Source organism: Geotrypetes seraphini, chromosome 17 (assembly GCF_902459505.1).
Source record: "Geotrypetes seraphini chromosome 17, aGeoSer1.1, whole genome shotgun sequence".
Taxonomy (NCBI): Eukaryota; Metazoa; Chordata; class Amphibia; order Gymnophiona; family Dermophiidae; genus Geotrypetes; species Geotrypetes seraphini.
This window is the reverse complement of record NC_047100.1, coordinates 29,691,839-29,717,914: the sequence shown is the minus strand read 5'-3', so window position 1 is coordinate 29,717,914 and position 26,076 is coordinate 29,691,839. Positions and strand designations below refer to the sequence as shown.

The 26,076-nt window shown below is 46.0% G+C and overlaps 1 protein-coding gene across 3 annotated transcripts in view; it reads left to right on the top strand.

The window, feature by feature from the left end:
* The window catches only part of NICN1 (nicolin 1), an 81,149-nt gene that overhangs the window by 20,760 nt on the left and 34,313 nt on the right, over positions 1-26,076 (top strand). Inside the window, exons 1-3 of one of the 3 annotated variants that reach the window (XM_033925826.1) lie at positions 17,737-17,882; positions 20,356-20,498; positions 21,292-21,474. In XM_033925826.1, the coding sequence (XP_033781717.1) occupies positions 20,367-20,498; positions 21,292-21,474 (315 nt within the window). In that variant the 5' untranslated portion in view covers positions 17,737-17,882; positions 20,356-20,366. Of the gene's footprint in view, positions 1-17,736; positions 17,883-19,802; positions 19,964-20,355; positions 20,499-21,291; positions 21,475-26,076 lie in introns of those variants that run through there. The other 2 variants (XM_033925823.1, XM_033925825.1) reach the window with 2 other exon arrangements.

Genomic DNA, 26,076 nt, shown 5'->3' with positions numbered 1-26,076 from the left:
TTCATCTGATCCATCTGTCAAATGCTAAGGTAACTAGCCTAATGTAAAACTAGAGGTGTGTAACATTCAGTAAGTTATGTTATTTTCATTATTCTAAGTTTCATTATTTCTAAGTAATCATTTATTTGTGTTTGTCTTGCAGGATATGTTTGTTGTATGAATTCTCAAAAAAGTGTTTATGAAGGTCATTATCTCTTTTTCTTTCTTTGTTTAAATCGTTATTCATTTTCAAACTTACAATAAGTGTCTTGCGCTCGGTTGTCTTCACGCTCAGTTGTCTTCAGGCCCAAGAGATTCCAAAGCTTAAATACAAGCTTCACTGAACCCCCTCCCCCCCAAAAAAAACCCCAAAACAAAACTGTCCACAATTTGTTTTCAGCCTTCTAGTTATAAATGTTATGAAGTGTCTTAATATGTTAAAAGAGAATAATAACTAATTTGTTGAATGGCAACCTCAGTCATCATAAGTCATTATAAGTTCTTAATCTCATTGGAGTTTTTGAGGTTAAAATAAAATAAATTCTGGACTCAGTAGTTGTATTATAATTTTTTTTTTATTTCTGGTTAACTGTGTTATTTAACAAAGCATAATACAGTGAACATATAGAATGGACAACATAGGTCCCCCAGGGCAAAGTAAAATGCAATGTAAGTATTATTGAACACAAGTAAACATGACGTGAACAGTGAATATTATCATTGAATGATAAAGAGCATTATAAGAAGTTTGAAATTGAAAAGACAATTACATGGTCAAAAAATAGGCTGCTGAAGAGGGCGAAAGCCTAAATTCACAGAAAAAGAAGTATTCTGTATGCTTGAGCTTCAGTGTTTGAACTGGAGGATGTAAAAGATTATATACATAGATACATACATAAATATAGTACATATACACATATAGAGTACCTCTCTTTCAATGAGAAAGTATTGTTCCTCATCAAGGGCAAGCATAGGAACATTGGAGAAATGGAAACAGGAAGTGGAGGAAACTCCAGTGCCTGTTCAATGCCAGTGCTTTCACTCTTTAGCTCTCATTCAGTTAGTGTGTGTGTGTGTGCGCAGTGTGAGCCACAATAGTGGTAGTTGCAATAGGGGTGGTTGGTGGTGAGGGGTTGGTCCCAAAATCACGGGTGGAGCGGCGGTAGAACAGGTGGGACACCAGGTGGTGCTTTGTATGGGGTTGAAACAGAGGATAGGGTGCGAGAGGAGGTGGATGCTAATATATCTGCAATGATGTCATAGATTCATAGAGAAGATGGCTTCCTACCATGGATTTCGTGGGCGCAAGCCCAACTTCTCCGAGCGTGAGGTACTCAGATTACAGGCTGCAGTTACTGAACCTTTCTAGACAGAACATTCAAGTTTCAAGCTGATAGGCAGCAAACTTGGCTAGGCTACTTCATTGATGGCGCCAGGTTGACATATGGCGCTTTTCGGAAAGAATTAAAGACCACCCTGTTCAACAAATTTATTTCATAGCCAGTCTTCCTCCCCCCCATTCTTCAAAGCAACTGCTCATCATATTGAATCCACTTTTTCCCCATTCACAGTACTCTGTATTTCGTATTCTCTGACTGCTCAATGTCTTCTTCTCCATTGTATTCTGTTATTTGCTGGTTTTCCAACATTTTTATTGTAACATGTTAAAACCATATTGCAACCTATGTATATCTTTCTTCTAACTAATCTGCACCATGTAATCACAGGCTGCTCTGTGACCTCTTCTCCATATGTATGTTGTAAGTCGCTGATTCTACAGCTATTCTTCACTGTGAACCGCCTAGAAGTCACAAGATTATGGTGGTATAGAAAAATAAAGTTATTATTTATTCAAAGCTTTTGTTCCCCATTAAGGGGAAACCGTGCAACATCGGAGAAATGGACAGGGCATGGAGAAAACTCGTGCACCTGTTCAATGCTAGTGCCTTGACATTGCGATCAGTAAGTACTTATGAAATATATGCCCGGTTTATATCTATGCATGTTTGTTGCGTAGAAGTATTTTGTTTAATAGAGTACTTCTCGTTCATTGAGAAAGTAATGTTCCCAAACCTCACTGTCATCTGAAGAAAGAAAAAGATAAATGCATGTAGTGTCTGAAATATATGTATTGAATGAAGAACTGTTAATGCTAAAAAAAAGTTAGTAGTCGTCCGAGATATTATAACTGCAAGGGCAAGCACAGGAATATTGTAGAAATGGACAGGGAAATGGAAATGTTCACCGGCAGTGCTTTGACCCCTTGCTCATTAAGTACCGATTACATTTACACAGTAAAAAATATAGGAGTGGAAACACATACCACGCTCCACTGTGAGGTCTTTGAATCTCTTCATTATTGGTGATATTGGAGTGCATTTGGGGAGTGGGATTTTATACCTCCTGAAGAAGATTATTCTCATGCTGTTACTTCAGGAGACCAGTTTCCCTGTTTTATTAATGGTAAGTAGTTCTGGGATTTAAAGCAAACTAGATGCGCATCTCCTTACAAGAGGCAAACAGGGATATGGGTGACCAAAATTATGCCAGGTGTACACCTTATACAGCAATCACATTGTGTGTGCACGAAAGGAAAGATGTTAACATATCACCTCTATACATTTCATCTAATTTATACTTAAATGATTAAGAACGATAAGTGGTCTACTCTATTAAAAAGATCTCTAAACAAGATAAGCTGTCAATCTTGTAGCTTTACAAATTCTACCTAGTTCTTTTCTGTGCTGTGCTGCTGTCTCTGGGCATGACACATCCAGTTATGTTTGATAAGGTTTTGCATTTATCCTGTACGCAATTGTGCCTTATTTTCAATAAAATGTATATTAAAATGTCTTTTTAAAAGGATCATAAATATGATGTCACATTTTTCTGATCATCGAAGGAGAGCTGGCAAGCCAAGTCCAGATGTGGGAGCTGAGACGGTGGGATGCAGGCGAGTCCTCATGCTGGAGACTTGATTGGTCATGGAACTAGTTAGTGGCGGTATCAATGCTGCAGCAACACAGGAGGCTGGAGGGGAAAGAAAACACTGTTGTGAGGGATAGGAAGCAACAGTCTGGGACCGAGAGGGAGAGAGAGCCACTCACAGGAGAATAGCAGATCCCATGAGACCGTAGGAGGCAGGCGAGTCCTCAAGCAGGAGACCAGATTGTTCAGGTAGTAATCATTGCAGCAGCAACACAGGAGGCTGGAGGGGAAAGAAAACACTGTTGTGAGGGATAGGAAGCAACAGTCTGGGACCAGGAGAGAGAGCCACTCACAGGAGGATTGAAGATCCCATGAGACGGTAGGAGGCAGGCGAGTCATGATGCTGGAGACATGAATTGTGAAGTTGTAGTCGCAGCTGCTGCAACACAGGAGGCTGGAGGGGAAAGAAAACACTGTTGTGAGGGATAGGAAGCAATAGTTTGGGACTGGGAGAGAGAGCCACTCACAGGAGGATTGAAGATCCCATGAGACGGTAGGAGGCAGGCGAGTCATGATGCTGGAGACATGAATTGTGAAGTTGTAGTCGCAGCTGCTGCAACACAGGAGGCTGGAGGGTAAAGAAAACACTGTTGTGAGGAATAGGAAGCAACAGTCTGGGACTGGGAGGGAGAGAGAGCCACTCACAGGAGGATAGCAGATCCCCTGAGATGGTAGGAGACAGGCGAGTCCTCAAGGGGAGCGACATTAAAATATATGGTCCGCGTGCACGTGAACCGAAATTATAAACATACGGAAAATATTAACGGTTCATAGTCAATTGCGCTCAAAGTTTTATTATTATACCCTTGTTTTTCTTGCGATTGTGTAGCGCGCATCTTATATAGCTTGCAAAAGGAGCGACATAAAAATATACGGTCCGCGTGTGCGCGAACCGGAAATATAAACATACCGACCAACAAAACTTTAATTTGAACAAGTTCACTCTGAGTTTTATTATTATACCATCGATTTTCTTGAGATTGTATAGCTTGCAAAGGGAGCGACATTAAAATATACAGTCCGCGTGCACGTGAACCTAAATTAAAAACATACGGAAAATATAAACGGTTCATAGTCAATTGCGCTCAAAGTTTTATTATTATACCTTCGTTTTTCTTGCGATTGTGTAGCGCGCATCTTAAATAGCTTGCAAAAGGAGCGACATAAAAATATACGGTCCGTGTGCACGCGAACCGAAAATATAAACATACCTATAAATGAAGAAATGTGGAAGTATGTTGCTCTCACCAGAGGTAAGAAAAATCTGCGCAAGACAAATATTCGTTATAGATGAAGTACTAGCAAAATCAGATCTTTACCTATAACGGACACGGTCAGGCAGCGAAAGGAAGGCGGCCTGTTTGGAGCACATATATAAAGAGGAAAAGTAACCATAGTAATGAAAATGCATTCACGTGACTTATATTCAAAACGCAAAGAGGCAAGGGAACCATACTGATAACTGATGACGTGTTCACGTGCTTAACATGCATGTGCCCTTCATTCGCCAAGCGCCATCTTGAGGCGCGCTGAATTGTCATTGCGCTAAATTATCGTTGCACTCAATTGTCTTGCGCTGAGTTATGCTTGCGCTCAATTGTCTTGCGCTGAGTTATACTTGCGCTCAATTGTCTCGCACGCTATTGTCTTTGCGCTGAGTTGTCTTCACGTTTTTGTCGGCGTGCTATTGTCTTGCGCGCATTTGACCTATCACCGATCCAGAATACTGCTGCTAGGCTGATCTTTGCAAAAAGTAAATTTTATCACATCTCTCTGCTCCTGCAAAAACTTCATTGGCTTCCAATAATTTCCAGGGTTTATTTTAAATGTGCCTGCTTAACATTTAAGATCTTGCATGGCATCCTTCCTCCTTTAATTCCCTTGTCTTGGAATTCTGTAAGATACGACATTACCAGATCTACTCAAAAATTTAAATTGTCCTTTCCTACAATGAAAGACGCTACCTACATTGGCAAATTAAGGAAGTCTCTACTTTTCAAAATTACTGAGCTGTGGAATAATTTTCCTATTCAACTGTGCAATCTGGGCTCTTTCCAACCATTTCGAAAACATCTGAAAACTTGGCTATTTTCAAAGTTGTAAATTATCCTCTCCATACTATTCCAAATCCATATTGTATCTGTTCTCCTTTATAATTTCTTGTAAAAAGTGCCGAGCTCTACTGTTATAGAGAACATGCTGCATATAAGCCTATGATTTAGTTTAGTTTAGTCCTCACGCCTGATAAGGGCATAAGAATAGCCTTACTGGGTCAGTAGCCCGTTTTCACAGTGACCAATCCAGGTCACTAGTACCTGGCCAAAACCCAAGGAGTAGCAATATTTCATACTACCGATCCAGGGCAAACAGCGGCTTCCCCCGTGTCTTTCTCAATAATAGACTATGGACTTTTCCTCCAGGAACATGTGCAAACCTTTCTTAAAATCAGCTACGCTATCCGCTCTTACCACAACCTCTGGCAACGTGTTCCAGAACTTAACTATTCTCTGAGTGAAAAAAAATTTCCTCCTATTGGGTTTAAAAGTATTTCCCTGTAACTTCATCGAGTGTCCCCTAGTCTTTGTAATTTTTGACAGAGTGAAAAATCGATCCGCTTGTACCCGTTCTACTCCACTCAGAATTTTGTAGACTTCAGTCATATCTCCCCTCAGCCGTCTCTTTTCCAAGCTGAAGAGTTCTAACCATTTTAGTCTTTCCTCATATGAGAGGAGTTCCATCCCCTTTACCATCTTGGTCACTCTTCTTTGAACCTTTTCTAGCACCACTATATCTTTCTTGAGATAAGGAGACCAGAATTGAACGCAATACTCCAGATGAGGTCGCACCATGGAACGATACAGGGGTATTATGACATTCTTAGTCTTGTTAACCATCCCTTTTTAAATAATTCCTAGCATCATGTTTGCTTTTTTAGCCGCCACCGCACATTGGGTGGAAGCTTTCATCGTATTGTCTACGATGACACCCAGATCCTTTTCTTGGGCGCTAATCCCCAAGGTGGATGCCCAGTCTTCCAATTTCCTAAGGCCTGCCTGCAATTTTTCATAATCCACATGCATTTTAACAACTTCAAACAGTTTAGTGTCATCTACAAATTTAATCACCTCGTTCTAATTTTCAGATCATTTATAAAAAAGTTGTTTAATTTTGTTTATGAAATGATCAGCTAAAATCTTAGCATGAGTTTAGGATCTTTTGATTCTTTTTGTTTATTGAAATTAGCGATCGATCTGACTAGAAAAAAGTTTTGGTGAGTTCTTGTTTTTTTAAAATTTGTTCTGAGTAATATTTCTTTTTAGCTTGATTAATTTTATCTTTGTAGAACTTAGCGAGCTTGGTGTATCCTGGATGCAAAGGGGGCTGGATCCATGTGGATGCAGCCCTCCTGGAATCAATGGGGGTTGAATCCATGTAGATGCAGCCCTCTGAGAAACAAAGGGGGCTAGATCCTGGGGGGATACATCCTTTTTGAAAGAAAAAGGAAGCTGGATCCAGGTGAATGCAGCCCGCCTGGAAGCAAAGACCTGATCTATTCTCCTTTGCTTAATCCTACCCCCACAGGTTACCAAATGTCCGGACACATCCTCCTTATCCCAGGACAAGCAGGCAGCATATTCTTAACGCATGGGTGACGTCACCGCGACGGAGCCCCGGTACGGACCTTTTTAACTAGAAAGTTCTAGTTGGCCGCACCGCGCATGCGCGAGTGCCTTCCCGCCCGACGGAGGAGAGCGTGGTCCCCAGTTTCTTCGTTTCCGTGGAGTGAAGAAGACGCACGTGTTTTCAACGGCCGTTGAAAAACTACTTTTTGCCTTCCCGCTCGCGTATTTTCTCACTTTTTTCCTTTTTTCTTATCGAATTCCCTTTATTTTTGTTTTCAAAAAAAAAAAAAACTCGTCGAGTTTTCTTTATTTTTTCAGGCCGGCCCCGGCGGGGCCTGTTGCCACCATACAGGCCTCCGGATTCAATTTTGCGGAGGCCGTGTTTCCCTTCATGCCCCCTCAACCGGGTTTTAAGAAGTGCCAGCGGTGTGCACGCCCGATCTCCCTCACCGACCCACACAATTGGTGCCTCCAGTGCTTGGGTCCAGAGCATCGGGCTGACACCTGCATCCGCTGTGCTACGCTTAAAAAGCGTACTTTGAAAAATCGGCAGATCCAGCAAAATATTTTGTTTGGTACCGGATCTGCCATGGAACCGGCTGCGACGTCGACGGCACCACAAAAGTCGGCACCGACGACATCGACACCACCGGACCCTTCCTCGGGGTTGTTGGGCCCAGGTAAGCCGGCTAAGAAGCCTCCCACTTCCCTTGAGCGCCCTCCGGCCACGGTTGCGACACCGGCCCTCCCGGCGCCGCACCGGCCCCGCAAACGCTCCGCTCCGATCTTGGTGAGTGCCTCATCATCAGCCTCCTCATCGCCGGAGCGTAGAGCGGCACCTATGGTACAGAAGAAGAAAAAAGCGGTACCGGTGCCTCCCCTGGACGACCGCATCGCGGCCATACTCCAAATACAGTTACAGGAGCAGCTGCAACAACAGCTCCAACAACTGTTGCCGGCATTGCTGGCACCGCACATTCCGGTACAGGACCGGTCCGAGCCTCACACTGTCCCATCGGTGTCGACCCCCTCGGTACCGATTAATACTTCCATGCCGGTGCTCTTGGCAGAAACACCTACAGTACGTACCCGTGATGCTGCCGATCCTGTCCGGTCCCAGGAGCGACATCGGTCTTCCTCACTCGGTACCGCCTCGGTGCGCTCAAGCAAATCTCTTTCAAAGACCCGCCATGCCGAGCCCTCCACACCGATGTCCAAACGTACGCACCCCGACGTTAGGGACCCAGATTTGTGGGAAGACTCCCCTCACGGTACCGAGGAGGACGCTTCATCAACCGATTAAGAACCCTCCATGACCGACACCGTCTCCAAACCAGAGCAATCCTCTTTCTCCAAATTCCTTAGGGAGATGTCAGCAGCTCTTTCCATTCCCTTGGAGTCCGACTCTAAAAAGTCTCAGGCTTTCCTCGATGCCCTAGACTTTGAGCAACCTTCCAAAGAATTTCTGAAGTTGCCCGTCCACGACATCTTACGGGAAACTTTCTATAAAAACTGGGAAGCTCCCCTCACGGTTCCTGGAGCCCCTCGTAAATTGGATAGCTTGTACCGGGTTATTCCAATCCCAGGGTTTGATAAACCTCAATTGCCCCACGAGTCCCTCCTGGTGGAATCTACTTTGAAAAAATCTCAGAGTTCCAGTGTATATGCCTCCACCCCTCCTGGCAGAGAGGGAAAAACCATGGATAAATTTGGTAAGCGCCTTTTCCAAAATGCCATGTTAGCCAATAGAGCCAACAACTACACCTTCCACTTCTTCTACATGAAGCATCTGGTGCAACAGCTCTCCTCCTTACAGAAATACCTTCCTGAACGTAAGGTCCCTCTTTTCCAGCAACATTTTTCCAGCAACATATTTCCAGCCTCCTCCAACTCAGGAAATTCATGGTTCGCTCCATCTACGACTCATTTGAGCTGACCTCTCGCGCATCTGCCCTGGCGTTGGCCATGCGACGTTTGGCATGGCTGAGAGTCTCTGACCTGGACATTAACCACCAGGACCGCCTGGCTAACGCACCTTGTCTGGGTGATGAACTCTTCGGAGAGTCCCTGGACTCAAAAACCCAGAAACTCTCAGCACATAAGACCAGGTGGGACACTCTGATTAAACCTAAAAAGAAGACTCCACCTGCTCGCACCTATAGACAGCAGTCTTCATACCAGCGCAGGTTCTCGGCCAGACCTCTCAACCCGCCTCAACAGCAGCCTCGCCGACCTCGTCAACAGCATCAATCTCAGGCTCGCTCACAGTCTCACCAACCTGCCAAGCCTCTCCCTCCATCAAAACCATCTCAGCCCTTTTGACTTTTTCCTCCAGGGCATAGCCAGTCTCCCATCATCATTGCCTCTTCCTCAGCCTATCGGAGGTCGCCTCCAAATCTTCCTCAGTCGTTGGGAGGTCATCACATCAGACCAATGGGTCCTCAACATCATTCGCCACGGCTACTCTCTCAACTTCCAGACTCTTCCACCACACAATGCTCCCGTAGAGTCTGCTTCTCACTCCTCCCAAACCCCCCTCCTCCTGAGGGAGGTCCAATCCCTCCTTCTTCTCAATGCCATTGAAGAGGTGCCTCCGGACCAAAGGGGTCAGGGATTCTACTCCCACTACTTCCTGGTTCCCAAGAAGACAGGAGACCTTCGTCCCATCCTCGATCTCAGGGACCTCAACAAGTGTCTGGTCAAGGAGAAGTTCAGAATGCTCTCCCTTGCCACGCTTTACCCTCTTCTCTCTCAACACGACTGGCTATGTTCCCTGGACCTCAAAGAGGCCTACACTCACATCCCAATCAATCCGACTTCACGTCGCTACCTACGGTTTCAGATACAGCACCGTCACTATCAGTACAAAGTGCTACCTTTTGGCCTCGCTTCATCGCCCAGGGTGTTCACCAAGTGCCTTATTGTGGTGGCGGTCTTCCTCAGGTCTCACAACCTCCAGGTGTTCCCCTACTTGGACGATTGGTTGGTGAAAGCACCTACATCTCCACTGGTGCTTCAAGCCACTCATCACACCATCTCTTTCCTCCATCTCCTGGGGTTCGAGATCAACTACCCCAAGTCGCATCTGCTTCCCACACAGCGATTTCAGTTCATTGGAGCAGTTCTCGACACCACACTAATGAGGGCGTTTCTCCCCTCCGACCGTCAACGGACCCTGCTCCACCTCTGTCGTCAGGTGCTCCTTCATCATTCCATTCCTGCCCGACAGATGATGGTCCTCCTGGGCCACATGGCCTCGACGGTCCATGTGCTTCCTCTGGCGCAACTCCACCTCAGGACACCTCAATGGACTCTTGCCAACCAATGGTCACAGACCACGGATCTTCTTTCTCATCCCATCTCTGTGACATCGTCTCTTCAGCAATCTCTTCAATGGTGGTTGAACTCCTCAAATCTTTCCAGGGTCTACTCTTTCATCTACCCCCTCACTCCATGATCATAACCACGGATGCCTCCCCCTATGCGTGGAGAGCTCACCTGGGAGATCTACGCACCCAGGGACTCTGGACCCCTCAGGAGCGTCAACATCACATCAATTTCCTGGAACTCAGAGCCATGTTCTATGCTCTCAAGGCCTTCCAGCACCTTCTCTGCCCTCAGGTCCTTCTCCTGTGCACAGACAATCAAGTCGCCATGTACTACATAAACAAGCAAGGCGGCACCGGATCTCGCCTCCTTTGTCAGGAGGCTCTCAGCATCTGGACCTGGGCCACGGCCCGCAATCTCTTCCTCAAGGCTGTCTATATCCAGGGCGAACAGAACTCCCTGGCCGACAATCTCAGCCGCATCCTTCAACCTCATGAGTGGACTCTGGACCCTTCAACACTCCACTCCATCTTTACTCGCTGGGGCACTCCGCAGGTGGACCTCTTTGCAGCGCCTCACAACCATCAGCTACCCCAGTTCTGTTCCAGACTCTTCTCTCCTCATCGTCTGAACCCCAGATGCATTCCTGCTCGACTGGACAGATCGGTTCCTCTATGCCTTTCCTCCACTACCTCTGATGTTGCGGACGTTATCTAAACTCCGCAGGGACAGGGCCACCATGATTCTCATCGCTCCTCGGTGGCCTCGCCAACACTGGTTCTCCCTCCTGCTTCAGCTCAGCTCCAGGGAGCCCATTCCTCTTCCTGTGTTTCCTACTCTACTTACGCAGCAACGTCAGTCTCTACTGCATCCCAATCTGTCTTCGCTCCACCTGACAGCTTGGTTTCTCTTGGGCTGACCTCTCCAGAGAGTCTGTCTCAGCCTGTCCGTCGCATTTTGGATGCCTCCAGGAAACCGGCCACCCTCCAATGTTACCATCAGAAGTGGACCAGGTTCTCCTCTTGGTGTCTACTGCGTCATCACGATCCCACCTCATTAGCGGTGGAAACTGTACTGGACTATTTGCTCTCTCTGTCCGACGCTGGCCTCAAGTCTACCTCAATCAGAGTCCACCTCAGTGCCATCACTGCGTTTCATGAGCCTATCCTCGGAAAACCTCTCACGGCTCATCCACTGGTTTCCCGGTTCATGAGAGGCCTCTTCAATGTCAGACCACCTCTGAAGCCTCTTCCTGTCGTCTGGGACCTGAATGTGGTTTTATCAGCCCTCATGAAACCCCTTTTTGAGCCTCTTGCCACAACTTCGCTCAAACTTCTAACATGGAAGGTGCTTTTCCTCATTGCCATCACCTCTGCCAGAAGGGTTAGTGAGCTGCATGCACTGGTCGCCGATCCACCGTTCACTGTTTTTCACCATGACAAGGTGGTTCTGCGTACCCATCCTAAATTCCTTCCCAAGGTGGTCTCGGACTTTCATCTCAACCAGTCCATTGTGTTGCCTGTCTTTTTCCCTAAGCCCCATTCTCATCCTGGGGAACAGGCATTGCACACGCTGGATTGTAAGCGTGCCCTTGCATACTACCTTGACCGTACCAGGGCTCACCGCTCGTCCCCTCAGCTCTTTCTGACCTTAGATCCTAACCGTCTAGGTCATCCTGTCTCTAAACGGATGCTTTCCAATTGGCTTGCTGCCTGTATTGCGTTCTGTTATGCTCGGGCCGGTCTCTCACTGGAAGGTGCTGTCACGGCCCACAGGGTCAGAGCTATGGCTGCTTCTGTGGCTTTCCTCCGTTCCACGCCCATCGAGGAAATCTGCAAGGCTGCCACTTGGTCCTCAGTTCACACGTTCACTACTCACTACTGTCTGGATGCCTTCTCCAGACGGGATGGACACTTCGGCCAATCTGTGTTACAAAATTTATTTTCCTAATGGCCAACCATCCCTCCTCCCTCTCTGTTAGCTTGGAGGTCACCCATGCGTTAAGAATATGCTGCCTGCTTGTCCTGGGATAAAGCACAGTTACTTACTGTAACAGGTGTTATCCAGGGACAGCAGGCAGATATTCTTACGTCCCACCCTCCTCCCTGGGTTGGCTTCTTAGCTGGCTTATCTTAACTGGGCGGGCTGGAAGGCACTCGCGCATGCGCGGTGCGGCCAACTAGAACTTTCTAGTTAAAAAGGTCCGTACCGGGGCTCCGTCCTGGTGACGTCACCCATGCGTTAAGAATATCTGCCTGCTGTCCCTGGATAACACCTGTTACGGTAAGTAACTGTGCTTTTTGGCGGTCTATTGGGACATCTGGGCGTCTTTCCTATTTGCCCTCATTTATCAGGGTTTCAATAGTGTAGTGAGGGAATAGACAAGCGAGAGTAGAAAAGACAAATGGATAGCAACAGTGGTGTACCTAGCATTTGTGACACCCGGGGCCCCATCTGTATGAAAAACATGATTTTTAGTAACAATCCACACATCACACAGCAAGAGTATACCTAAGAAAAGGCAGCATATTACATACTGCAGTGAGCAGTAGAACATCAATACATACATTGTACAGATTGAGCCTGCACAGTCAATGCTAACAGAGGACCATGTCTTTCGTACACACAGAACACACTTTTGCCTAGTATGGAATATGTAATCACAAACTAACCCCTCTTTTAGTGTGGTTTTTAGCCATGGCAGTAACAGCTCAGACACTCATAGAATTTTGAGTGTTGGAGCTGTTACCACCACGGCTGGTGCTAAAAAATGCTCTATGGTTTTATAAAAGGGGGGATAAAATGGAAATATGTAGACAAAAGTTAAACTGAACCACCAAGAAGCTAGACTCTGCACCACAGAAACAGTGATGCCTGTCCCCCTAATATTGTGCAAAATATAAAGATACAAACCAAAACAAGGGAAAACCAGGGTCCAACTTTCTGCAGTGAAAGACAATCCAGAACAATCAAACCAAAAAACTGCAGGTGAATGTACACGATGAAGGCAGTCTTTATTGTGACAAATAAATCTTTTGAATAAAAACCTTTTACCAGGTAAGGGACCCAACACGGTCCGTGTTTCGGACTAACCTTCGTGAGGGGTCCACTTTTGATAAAGGGAATTTTATCAAAAGGAAAAAAAGAGCCTTGAGCAAGTAACTATAGTTGACACGCTGAAAAGACCGGCGGTCTTTTCAGCGTGTCAACTATAGTTACTTGCTCAAGGCTCTTTTTTTCCTTTTGATAAAATTCCCTTTATCAAAAGTGGACCCCTCACGAAGGTTAGTCCGAAACACGGACCGTGTTGGGTCCCTTACCTGGTAAAAGGTTTTTATTCAAAAGATTTATTTGTCACAATAAAGACTGCCTTCATCGTGTACATTCACCTGCAGTTTTTTGGTTTGATTGTTCTGCAAAATATAAAGATAGCAGATGTAAAATTTAAAAAACAGAGAAATGGAAACATAATGTCAGATAAAGGCCAAATGGCCCATCTAGTCTGCTCATCCGCATTAACCATTATCTCTTCCTTTCTCCAAGAGTTCATCGTGTTACAAATTAAATACCCCCCCCCCCTTTATGAAGCTGTGTTGGGGCTTTTTTTTTTTATTGTAGGCCACAGCGGTAAAAGCTCTGGCATTCAAAGAATTCCTATGAGCATCAGAGTTAATATCATCACGGCTGGTGATAAAAAAGCCTAATGTAACTTCATAAAAGGGGACCAAAGGGAGGGGGTAAGAAAATAAAAACTAAGATAATACCATTTTATTGGACTAATACATTTTTCAGTTAGCTTTCAGAGGCCAGAACCTCTTTCCTTAGGTCATTAAAGTATACTGCTTTTACAGTATCTGTCCTGACCTGAGGAAGGGAGTTTTGGTCTCTGAATTAGTAAAAAGTGTATCACAATTAGTCCAATAAAAGGATCACCTCATTTCCATTTTCTATTTATAAATATTTATCAACACAGTTACAATGCTACTTTATCCTAAAACCAAATAATAAATAGAACATTTTATTTCTATCTTTGCCTTTTCTGGTTTCTGCTTTCATCATCATCTTGTCACTCTCTTCCTTCCATCCACTGTCTGCCCCTTCTATATGGCATCTTCTCTCTTATGCCCCTTCCAGAAACTGTGTGCCTCCCCCTTCCATCTTTCCCTTCATCCCCATTGGTCTGGCATCCATCTTCTTCCCTTCCCTCCTCCAATGGTCTGGCATCTCTCTCCTCCCATACACCTATGGTCTGGCATTTCACTCTCTCCTTTCCCTTTCCTTTTTTGTTCATCTTCCTTCTCAATTTATTTTCTGCATCTGTCTAGATTACGTTCTTACTACCCTGTCATCAATTTCCCTTTTCACTGTCTACCTACAGCTTGCCACCTCTTTCCCTAAACCCCTCCAGTATTTCACTAACTCAATCCTCTTCCCCCATCATGTGCCCTCTTTTTATTTATCCCCTCCTTCCATCATGTGTCCTCTTTCTCTACCCCTTCCATCCAGCATCTTCTCCTTTCTCTGTCCACTTTCATTCACTGTCTGCTCCCCCTCTTTCTCTCCTCCCCATGTCCTTCCTGCATCTGCTTCCTTCTCTCTCCCATCCGCACTTCCATCCAGCATAGGATCCCCCTCTACCCTCCCCACTAACATCCAATGTCTGCCACTTTCTCTTCATCCACTCCTCTTCCACCAGCATCTGCCCCTTGTCTCTCCCTTCCCCCCATTTCCATCAGCATCTGCTCCCTTTCTTTCCATTCAGCCCAATTTCATCTGGTATCCTTACCCCTTATGTCTCTCTCCCCTATCCCTGCACATCAATTCCAACAGCATCTGCCCACTTTCTCTCCCTCCACCACCCTTCCATACCAGAATCCTGCTCCCATCTCTCTCCCTCCACCCCACTTCCCTCTCCCTCCATCACCCTTCCATACAAGTATCCTGCTTCTTTCTCTTTCCCTCCATCCCAGTGCCATGCAGCAAGGTCACGTGATGACTGTGGCTGCCAGCTCTGCTCCAGTACAAGTAAATGACATCGGAGGGAATGGACCGGCAGCCGCGGGGAGGTGCAGCAAAGTCCCGCGATTACTGCGGCTGCCAGTTCACCCCCTCTGGAAACGGGAGTGGTTCCTGAGGATTGGAGAAGAGCGGATGTGGTCCCTTTACACAAAAGTGGTCACAGAGATGAAGCGGAAAACTACAGGCCGGTAAGCCTCACTTCAGTTGTTGAAAAAATAATGGAAGTGTTGCTGAAAGAAAGAATAGTGAACTTCCTAGAATCTAATGGGTTACAGGATCCGAGGCAACATGGCTTTACTAAAGGTAAATCGTGCCAAATGAACCTGATTGAATTTTTTGATTAGGTGACCAGAGAATTGGATCAAGGGCATATACTAGATGTAATTTACTTAGATTTCAGCAAAACCTTTAACACGGTTCCTCATAGGAGGCTCTTGAATAAACTTGATGGGCTGAAGTTAGGACCGAAATTTGTGAACTGGATTATAAACTGGTTGTTGGACAGACACCAGAGGGTGGTGGTTAATGGAAGTCGCTCGGAGGAAGGAAAGATGAGTAGTGGTGTCCCTCACGGTTTGGTGCTGGGACCGATCCTGTTCAATATGTTTGTGAGTAACATTGCTGAAGGGTTAGAAGGAAAGGTTTGCCTTTTTGCGGATGATACCAAGATCAGTAACAGAGTAGACACCGAGGAGGGCATGGAAAACATGAAATAGGATCTGCAAAAGTTAGAGAAATGGTCTAATATCTGGCAACTAAAGTTCAATGCAAAGAATCGGAAGGAACCGTATGTGCTAGGAGGTGAGAGGTTGATATGCACAGATAGGGAGAGGGGCCTTGGGGTGATAGTGTCTGAAGATCTTAAGGCGAAGAAATAGTGTGACAAGGCGGTGGCTGGTGCCAGAAGGATGCTGGGCTGCATAAAGAGAGGCGTAACCAGTAGAAGAAAGAAGATGTTGATGCCCCTATACAGGTCATTGGTGAGGCCCCACTTGGAGTATTGTGTTCAGTTTTGGAGACTGTATCTGGCGAAAGACATAAGAAGATTTGAAGCGATCCAGAGGAGGGTGATGAAAATGGTAGAAGATTTGTGCCAAAAGACGTAAGAGGAGAGACTGGAAGTCCTGAATATGTACACCCTAGAGGAAAGGAGGGACGTTCAAATACTACTTGAAAGGTATTAACGTAGAACAAAATCTTTTCCAGAGAAAGGGAAATGGTAAAACCAGAGGACATAATTTGAGTTGAGGGGTGGTAGACTTAAGAGCAATGTAAGGAAATTCTTCTTTATGGAGAGGGTGGTGGATGCCTGGAATGCGCTGCCGAGGGAGTTGGTGGAGAGGAAAACAGTGACAGTTCAGAAAAGCGTGGGATGAACACAGAGGATCTTGATTCAGATAAAATTAAGGCCAGTACTGGGCAGACTTGCACGGTCTATGTCCTTACAGGCTGTTTGTTTGAGGATGGGCTGGGATGGTTTGAATGGGCTGGAGTGAGCTTTGATGGAGACTTCAGTAGATGGAACCTAAGCATAGTACTGGGCAGAGTTTTAGATTCTGGCCCAGCAATAGCTAAGAAGAAGGAAGATTTAAATCAGTAATTTAAAGAGTGGGTAGGGTTGGGCAGACTGGATGGACCATTCAGGTGTTTATCTTCCGTCATCTACTATGTCACTTACTTGTTCCGGAGCAGAGCCAGCAGCCACAGTCATTGCAGGACCTTGCTGCACCTCCCAATGGCTGTTGACTCTGCTCCGGATCAAGTAAGTGACGTCGGAAGGGGTGGACCATCAGTCACAAGGAGGTGTAGCAAGGTCCCGCAGCAAAGTAGGACAGTAGGTTTTGGACCCGGTGTGCCAGCTGTACACCCCCTTAGGGCATACACCTGGAGTGGACCGCCCCGCCCTTGGTACGCCACTGGATAGCAACCACTTGAAGGAGAATTAGCAGATGACAGGAAAGCAGAAAAAAACAACTGGAACCAACATGGTGGAAAACTAAAACATCCAGACAACAAAAGTAGAAGAAAAACATTTTATTTTAACTGTTTAAATGGAATATGGATAATAATTAGCAAAAATATTGTTTACATTTTGACAAATAAACTTGCAGAATTTGCTAATTTTGTGCATAGAATTTTGAATTTTTTTGCACAGAATTCTGCCAGGAGTAAAGAAAGAGGTAGAAAAGGGTAAGAGGGAGAAATCTTGCATATGGTGGAGAGGAGGGAGACATGCATGGATAAGAGCGAGAGAAATGTTGGACATAGGGTGGAGGGCAAGGAGAGAGAAAGAAATGTTGCACATGATAATGGAGGGGAACACGGGAGAGATGCATGGAGGAGAATAGAGAGGTTTGACCCAGGGTAGAAGGCAGGGAGAATGAAAGAGACAGATGGTAGACAATGGGAAATAAACAGAAATGTTGGATATGGCAGTGGAAGAGAATGTATAGAGCCAAAAGATGAATGGCGAGCACGGGGAAAGAAGAAAACATCAAATGGGCAGGAGACCCTGGTGAGCAAGATAACAAGAGAAACAGAAACCAGAACCTGGGACCAACTTGATTTGAATAATAAGATGACCAGACAACAAAAGATAGAAAAAATAATTGTATTTTCTGTTTTGTGATTACAATATGTTAGATTTGAAATGTATATCCTGCCAGAGCTGGTGTTAGTGAGTGTGAGTTACAACCTGAAAGAGAGGAAAAGTATTTTTTGTTTCGTTTACAGCACCGGCATAGGGTTGGAGAGAACAAATGGGGATGAAGAGGCTAAAAAAATAAATCCGCCAGGCTGTTTAAAAAAATCACCCGATTGGGCATGAAAAGCTAATTGAAAAATCAATTAATTCAATGGGCCAAATCGATTTGATTTGAAAATTTTTTCCCTGAATTGGGCAACACTAGCCTGGAGTGGGACCCACGGAGGAGAGGAGGACATCAGGTAAGAGCAGTCCATGCTAAATTGCTAATACAATGTTAAAATTAATACTTTATGGTTGCTGAGTTACTCTAAAAGTAGTTTTGTTTTGTCTCTCTTCCCTTCTCTCCCCCTCACTTATGGGTCCAGCTTCCATCCAACTCTCCTCCCGTGCTCTTTACCCTGCTGAACCTGCTACACCTTCACCCCACACACATTTCTGGTACACCTCCCTCCCTCTAAGCAGATCTGGCCTCCTGAACCCCCCCCCCCCCCCGACTTACCCAAAGCAGTAGTAGCAGCCAGTCAGCAGAGGCATTGCTGTATACAGGCTGCTTGCAGCCAGCCCTGACAGGGCATTTCCTCTGCCATGTCAGAAGTGATGCAGCAGAGGAAAGGCCCTGCTGGGGCTGGCCATAAGCAGCCTGTTTACAGCACTGTCTTTGCTGACTGGCTGCCGCTTCAGGAGCTGAATGGAGGGACAGATGGGGGTTGTTTGCTCAGGACCATTGCCGTTGCTGCCTCGGTGGATGTATGGAGGGATGGGAGAGGGTGGAGGTTTAGGAGGAGTTAGGAGTTGAAAGCAGCCTCGAAGAGATGGGCTTTTAACATGGACTTGAAAATTGCCAGTGACGGAGCACCCCGTAGGGATTCAGGCAGTTCGTTCCAGGCATACGGTGCAGCAAGATAGAAGGGAAAAAGTCTGGAGTTGGCAGAGGAGGAGAAGGGCATAGATAGGAGGGACTTAGCAGTTGAGCAGAGCTGATGGAGTGGGAACATAGGGGGAGATAAGTGAAGCGAGATAGGAGGGGCAGCTGAGTGATGGGAAGCCAATGAAGCGACTTTAGGAGAGGGTTAACGTGAGTATAGTGGCTCTCACGGAATATGAAGTTGTGAAGCTGAATTCTGGACAGATTGAAGGGGAGTAAAATGGCAGAGCAGAAGATCTGAGAGTAGTGAATTGCAGTAATCTAAGCCTGAGGCGATGAGGGCATGGGGGGAGAGAAAGAAGGAGATGCTGAATGGAAGGGGATAGAGGGTAGAGTTAGTGAAAGACTGGGGAATAAGAGGAAGGGAAATGAGAAGTGTGGTGTGAGAGACAAGAGATAGAAAGCTGTAGAATAGATAGACAGTAAAAAGGGAAATTGAAGACTATAGAGCAGTGTATCGCAAACTGCCGCGGCGTGTCCGATCACATCATTTGCATGCTGAAGCTGTTGTTTAACCGGTTGCCTGGCCACGGATCGCCCAACAACGGTTAGTTTAGTGCAGTGGTTCCCATCCATGTCCTGGAGGACCACTAGGCCAATCGGGTTTTCAGGCTAGCCCTAATGAATATGCATGAAGCAGATTTGCAAGCCTGTCACCTCCATTATATGCAAATCTCTCGTGCATATTCATTAGGGCTAGTCTTAAAACTCAATTGGCCTAGTGGTCCTCCAGGACAGGGTTGAGAACCACTGGTTTAGTGAATCTGAGCCTTAATACCCCAGTTGCCCCAGGTAGGTTAGATCGATTGAGCCCACCAGGATAGATGGGGAAAAGTGGTTGCATTTATGTAAACCGTTCTGAGGTCTCCTGGGAGAACAGTCTACGACTCAATAAAAATCAACCAGCTAGGGGAGGGGCGTCTCTTGACAAATAGGGTAAGCAATTCCAGGTTTTCAGGATCTCCACTATGAATATGTAGGACTCCTTGAGATGCCAATCTATCTCATGCATATTTATGGTGGAGATCCTGAAAAGATGAGCTGGCTCCGGCTCTCCAGGACCGGAATTGACCACGGTGGTACTTTTCCGATCCCGAGACGGCCCTTTCCTACGAGCGTCAAGGCCGGCCCCGCCCCTCGGCTTTGCATTGGTCAGCAGAGCCTGCCGCTTATTGGAGCAGAAGTGATAGATCGGCGGTTGCGGCCAATGGTTCGCCCCTTCCTCCGCTGTAGCGGAAGTGCTCGTTCGGGGGGTGGGGGCGTAGTTGCTAAGCGTTTCCCGAGCCTTGTTCCTAGCAACCAGTGAAGGGGGAATCCCCAATTCTGATCCCAGGAAACAGCCTTTTCCCATCAAGACCCAGCAGGCCTCACCCCAGGAAGGGGAAACAAGGCGAGGTGGGGGTGCCACTTCCATCAAGCCCAGCAGAAAAGATTTCATTATAGATTGCATCTGTTTGGAACTTCCAATTTTAGAAGAGAGCTAAAAACCCATTTATATGAAAAAATTCTATGATTGATAATACATATTCTTTTTTTTTTTATATAATTTGCTGCCTGATTTCCAGCTTTCTTTTCATTGTTAACATGGTTTTGCAGTATGTAAATGCTGTGTTATGTTCCCAGAGTAGTGTTATAGCTGAATGTGGTAAAATGCCTCAGTCACTTTGAAAAGGGAAATACACTGTCTCATATCTTTCAACTCGAGGCTATTGACCTTGCTGGGTATAAACAGAAATGACCCAGTCTGGTAAAAAGAAAATTAACTATACCCAGATCTTTTCTTGTAGGTTTGAACAGAATGGCGCGAGACTCTGTGCTTTGCACCATCAAAGGTCCTGTCATGCTGCAGGTGGGAGATGTGAAGACCGACTTTGCTCGAGCTGGAGTAGCTGTTATTGATGTTACATTTCCACACGCCAAAGCTGTTGATGTAAGTGATGGGCAGTGGAAGTTATAAATTAGTTCCATAGCTGTATTGCGTATGTACAACTCAGTATTTCAGAAGCACACTTGGGAAGCTATGAAACCAGGTTAGTTATCTGTTAGAAGTTCTGAAGTTCTTGAAATATATTTTATGAAATCTCCTGAATCCCTGAGAATAACCATATTCAGGACAATGTGAGATTTAGAATCATTTGTCCCTTGTTGTCTATTATTAATCAGCATGCTGGTTTTTTTTTTTTTTTACATTACATTAAAATACATTTCTAGACCGCAATATCTGTCAGATTGATGCGGTTTACATTATCAAGAGACTGTACATCACAGTGAAATACAAAAGAAATATCATCTTCCTTACTTTCCTTTCAAAAAGGGAAGTTTTCAATCATTTTCAGACATGCATATATGAAATCGAAGAAGCAAACCAAATATGCAGTTCTGAATCCCAAATAGCATCTTGATATGCAATTGTTCAATGCAAACATTTCTTATAAAGACATCCTCGCACTAAAGGGAACACAAACAGTGAAGTTTTCCTTAGTGGACGGCCCACCTTAAAAAGTGTAAATTGCTCTAATAAATAACCAGGTGCCTGACCATGTATGTCTTTGTAACAAAGAGTCTCAAATTTGAACTAAACCCTGCTTTTCCTTTTTACTGTAGGTTTTTGTTTTGCATTTGAACTCATAAACTCAGTCCTGAAGGTGCAGTAGGAACTATGACTGGAAACGGTGGGAATAAAATATGCATTACAAGCTGATTGGTTGGTGTCTGTTTTTCAGGTACAAGAAATTGTGTTCAAGAATTACTACACAGCTTTCCTGAGCATACGTATCCAGCAGATTAAATACAACTCTGGTGAGGGACCAAGAATCTGGCGGACATGCTTACGGAATCACTGTTTGATGCACAACCCCCACACAGAAGATGGGTCACAAGAGTACACATCTCTTTTCAGGCAGCAGGTCAGCATGGGGATGAGGGGAAAGATATGGAAAGATGAAGCTTCTTCCTTTCTATGAAACCTGGCTTTGTTAAAATAATAGTTACTGGTTACTACAAAGGAAACAGTAATATTGTTAAAGAAAGTACAGGCAGTTCCCGGGTTCCGTTTTTTAATATAGAAAAATAGAAATAGACGGCAAATAAGGGCCACGGCCCATCTAGTCTGCCCACCCCAATGACCCTCCCCTACCTTTCTCTGTAAATAGATCCCACGTGTCTATCCCATTTGGCCTTAAAATCAGGCACGCTGCTGGCCTCAATAACCTGAAGTGGAAGACTATTCCAGCGATCAACCACCCTTTCAGTGAAAAAGAATTTCCTGGTGTCCCCGTGCAGTTTCCCGTTCTTAAGTTGAATTTGTATGTGACTCGAATCCTCTACAGTACACAGTCAATAAAAACATTAAAGAAACAGTCCTCAAAATAAAGTACTGGTTCCCCTTCCTAAAAAAAAACAACAACTGGCAGGAGGGATGCCCACTTCTTGCCACTGGATGTCCCCCCCACCCTCCTGAACCTCCCCTGTACTTTAAAAATAGATGACAGCGAGAGGAAGTGTGGACCTGAGGTGTCTAGCGATGGAGTGAGAGATTGTTTTGCTTAATACTTGTGCTTACCCCCAAGTCTCCTGCAGCGTTTCTCTGCCCTCCAGTACCACGAATCGGACAGGCACCGAGGGTTCTAACCAACAGGCAGAAAATGCCGACGTTTTTGTGGCTGAGACTGGAGGAAGTGTGGATATGAGGCATCTAGTGACAGAGTGAGAGCTTGTTTGCCTAATACTTTTGTTTACCCCCGAGTCTCCTGCAGCGTTTCTCTGCCCTCCAGTGCCATGAATTGGACAAACACTGAGTGAGATTCCTAGTGACATCATCCGGGGTCCTAACCAACAGGCAGAAAACGCTGATGCTCTTGTGCATAGCCAAAGGGGTGTGCCCTAAAGAGCATGCAAGGCCCCTTGGGAGCCTCTTGGAGCTACGTGGAGCATTGTTGAGACAAAGGAAGTGTAAGTCTGTTAATTTTAATTTCTTTATATTAGAAAGTCTTAAAATAATTTTGAATGGGGAGAGGTAAAAGTAAAGTCTCCACCCAGTGTCGTCAGGCCGATGGACCACCATCTGACATCTCTTAAGCCAAACCCTTTTCAGGTTATAAGATCAGAACAAGTTTCAGGAACTTCTCTTAATTCTCTGGATCGAACTACTCCTCTCCCTCCTGATTCTCCTACAGGTCTAGGACCCAAAGCTTGCCCTAGTGCTTCAATTGAAGCCTCTGAGCCTCAAACCAATTTACTTTCTCTAAAATTCCTCAAATTTCTTCTGTATCATTGGAAGAGTTTGTTAGCTCAGATGAAAACTAACAGAAGGTTATTTTCTAAAGAAGTTGTCAAAAAACTTGAGAATGTGAACTCAAATATTAAAAAATTAGACACTCCCATGGTTAATACTAAACATCAGATTTCTAGCCTACATTTATTTTCCACTTCTTCAATTAAAGATTCTCATATAATTCATTTAAAGCTTGAAGCAATGGAGAATACTACTAGATCTAGAAATCTGAGGTTTGTTAATTTTCCTATTCCCCATTTAATCTCTCCTGAGATATTGGGGGTAGTTGAAGCTGAAGCAATGGTTACTGCAGATGGGCAGACTAGATGGGCCATTTGGCCTTTATCTGCCATCATGTTTCTAAGTTTCATCAGATCAGGGAATGGATCAATTAGTTTCTCTTGATATGGATTTGACTGATTTTCTTGAGGATTCGCAAGACACAATACATGCCAGATCCACTCTCTTCATGTTTAAGTGAGACTGATAAGGATTTGATCATGAAATTTTACTTAAAAAAAATAAGGATATACTTTTTTGTGGGGCTAAAATACAAATATTCTCAGATGTGGCCCGAGCCACGCAGCTCAGAAGAAAGGCTTTTTTAGCCCTGAAATCTAGATTTGTGGGCTCAGGAACCACCTTTTTTCTGAAATTCCCTTGCAAATGTTTGATAATTTTCCAAAGTAAAGATTATATTTGGGGGATCCAATTCAATTAGATCAATTCCTTAAATTAAATTACATTACATTAGTGTCTTATCCCAGGACAAGCAGGCAGGTATTCTCACTAGTGGGTGATGTCATCTGACAGAGCCCCGATACGGACGTCTCACAAGCATGTCTTGCTTGAAGAAACTCAGAAGTTTCGAGATGCCCGCACCGCGCATGCGCCAGTGCCTTCCCGCCCGATGGTCCGGGCGTGTCTCCTCAGTTCTTTTCTTTCCGCGGAGCTGAGAAGTTTTACTTCAATTCTGCGCTGACTGAATTCCCGTTTTTGCCTTCTTGCCGCGATTTTGGGTTTATTTTGCTCTTTATCGTGTGTTTTCTTTGTTTTTTATTCTTTTAAAAAAAAAAAAACACATTTTTTTCTTCCGGCAAGTCGGCCGGGTCGGCCACGTGGCTCAGGCCCAGCTCCTTCGATCTAGCGGCGGAGCTTTTTCGGCCTATGTCCCAGCCAATCACCGGTTTTAAAAAGTGTAGCAAGTGCCAGCGCGCGATTTCACTGACGGACCCGCATCGACGCTGCCTGCAGTGTCTTGGTCCAGAACATTTCCCGAAATCGTGCCGGCCTTGTTCCACTCTAACAGCGCGGGCGTTTAAGCGGCGCTGTCTGTTGTGGGAGTCGATGTTCAAGATGGAAGCTGCTAAAGAACCTTCATCGGCCGCTTCGCCTGTCCATGCGAAGCCTGCGACCACTCCTGCTACTCCGGGCCTTCTGAAACCGGCTTCGTTTACTCCGGCTTCGGCCCCGAGTTCGGCGCCGGTGTCTGTTCCCGTCTCCTCGGCTCAGGTGCCGCCTTCCACTATTCCACCTGTGGTCATTAAAGTACCGAAAGCTTCCAAACAGAAGCACTCGACCACGAAGGAGCGCAAAGACCGTGCTGGAGGACCCCCTTTCGGTGCGGATCCCTCCATATCGGCTTCGCTGCGGTCCCTGCTGGAAGCTCAGTTTGTCGAGCTCATGCAGACTATGGGGCCCAGGTTAATCGCCTCCATCCAGGGTGACCTCCCGGTCCCGATCCCAGGGGGCGGACCGCCCCCTCCCCCTCGCCGATCGATCTCGTTGCTTGACGAGGAGGAGCGGCGAAGGGCGGCTGGTCCCTCGAGGCGGGCTTCCTTTAGCGAAATGCCTCCTTTAGAGCCCATTACGCCTCCGCGCCAACACGGTGCTGTTCCCCCGGTTGATAATCGAAGTCCTGGGCATAGTAAATCGCAGGAAGAGTTCTTCCGCACTCCATACCAGGCCTGGGCTGCATCGCATGAGGCGGCCTCCATCCCGCCCCTTCGATCTACCGCTTCCAGTCCCATTCATTCGCTGGAAGCTTCGGGGGACCATGCGAAGTATCGACATTCTCGCTCTCCCTCCAGGCACCGGGAGGGGCATCGATCCAGACACTCTTCTCGGCACTCTTCACGCCATTCTGAGGTTTCGCCGCAGAAGAAGCTGCCACGTCTGGGGTACTCCTCCTCGGATTTATCTCCCCCGGAGAGACCGGAGTACGAGGAACCATCTACATCTTATTCTCCTTGTCGCTCCCAAGTCTCTCTGGATCCTGAGGCTTCCACTTCGTCCAGTCCGTCTCGGAGGCCGGTACTGGCGGATCAGTTGTCTTTTTCTTCCTTCGGCAAATGGCTGATGACTTGGATGTGACTTTGGACACTAGGTCCCGGTATTCTAAGGAGTATCTCGACACCATGCACTTGCCTAATCCTCCTGCGGAGTCTCTTCGGCTTCCTCTCCATAAATTGCTGGATCAAACATTTATGCGATGTTTTGAGACGCCTTACTCTATCCCTGCAGTCCTGAGCAAATTGGATGCAAGATACCGCATTGTTCATCACAAGATGTTTGAGGGGGCTCAACTCTCTCACCAATCCCTGCAGGTCGAGTCCTCTCTCAAGCGTTCTCATCCCTCCCAGGTTTATGCCTCTGTGCCACCGGGACGAGAGGGAAGGACGATGGATAAGTTCGGTAGGAGAATCTACCAGAATTCTATGATGGCTTCTCGAGTGCTCAATTATAATTTCTTTTTTTCTTCATATTTGGAGTTCTTCTTGCCGGTGCTCTGCAAGTTTACTCCCTACATTGATTCCCAGGCTCGATTCGAGTTCGAGGAAGTGGTAGCCTCCCTTTCCCAGCTACGTCTCCAGCTGATGCAGTCCTCATACGATGCCTTCGAGCTTTCGGCACGTGCTGCCGCCTGTTCCGTGGCCATGCGTCGATTGGCATGGCTTCGAACGATTGATATGGATCCGAACCTCCAAGACAGACTTGCCAATGTGCCTTGTGTGGGCGCCGATCTGTTCGACGAGTCTATCAAGACTGTTACCAAGAAACTTTCAGATCATGAAAAGTCTTTTCAATCTATCCTTCGGCCTAAGCCCAAGTCTCAGTAGTCTCGACCTTCTAGACCGCCTTTGATTTATCAGCGGCGCTACACTCCACGGCAAACTCCTGCTGCGAGACAACCGGCGAAGAGACAGCCTCCACAGAAGGCTCAGCAGAAACCTCA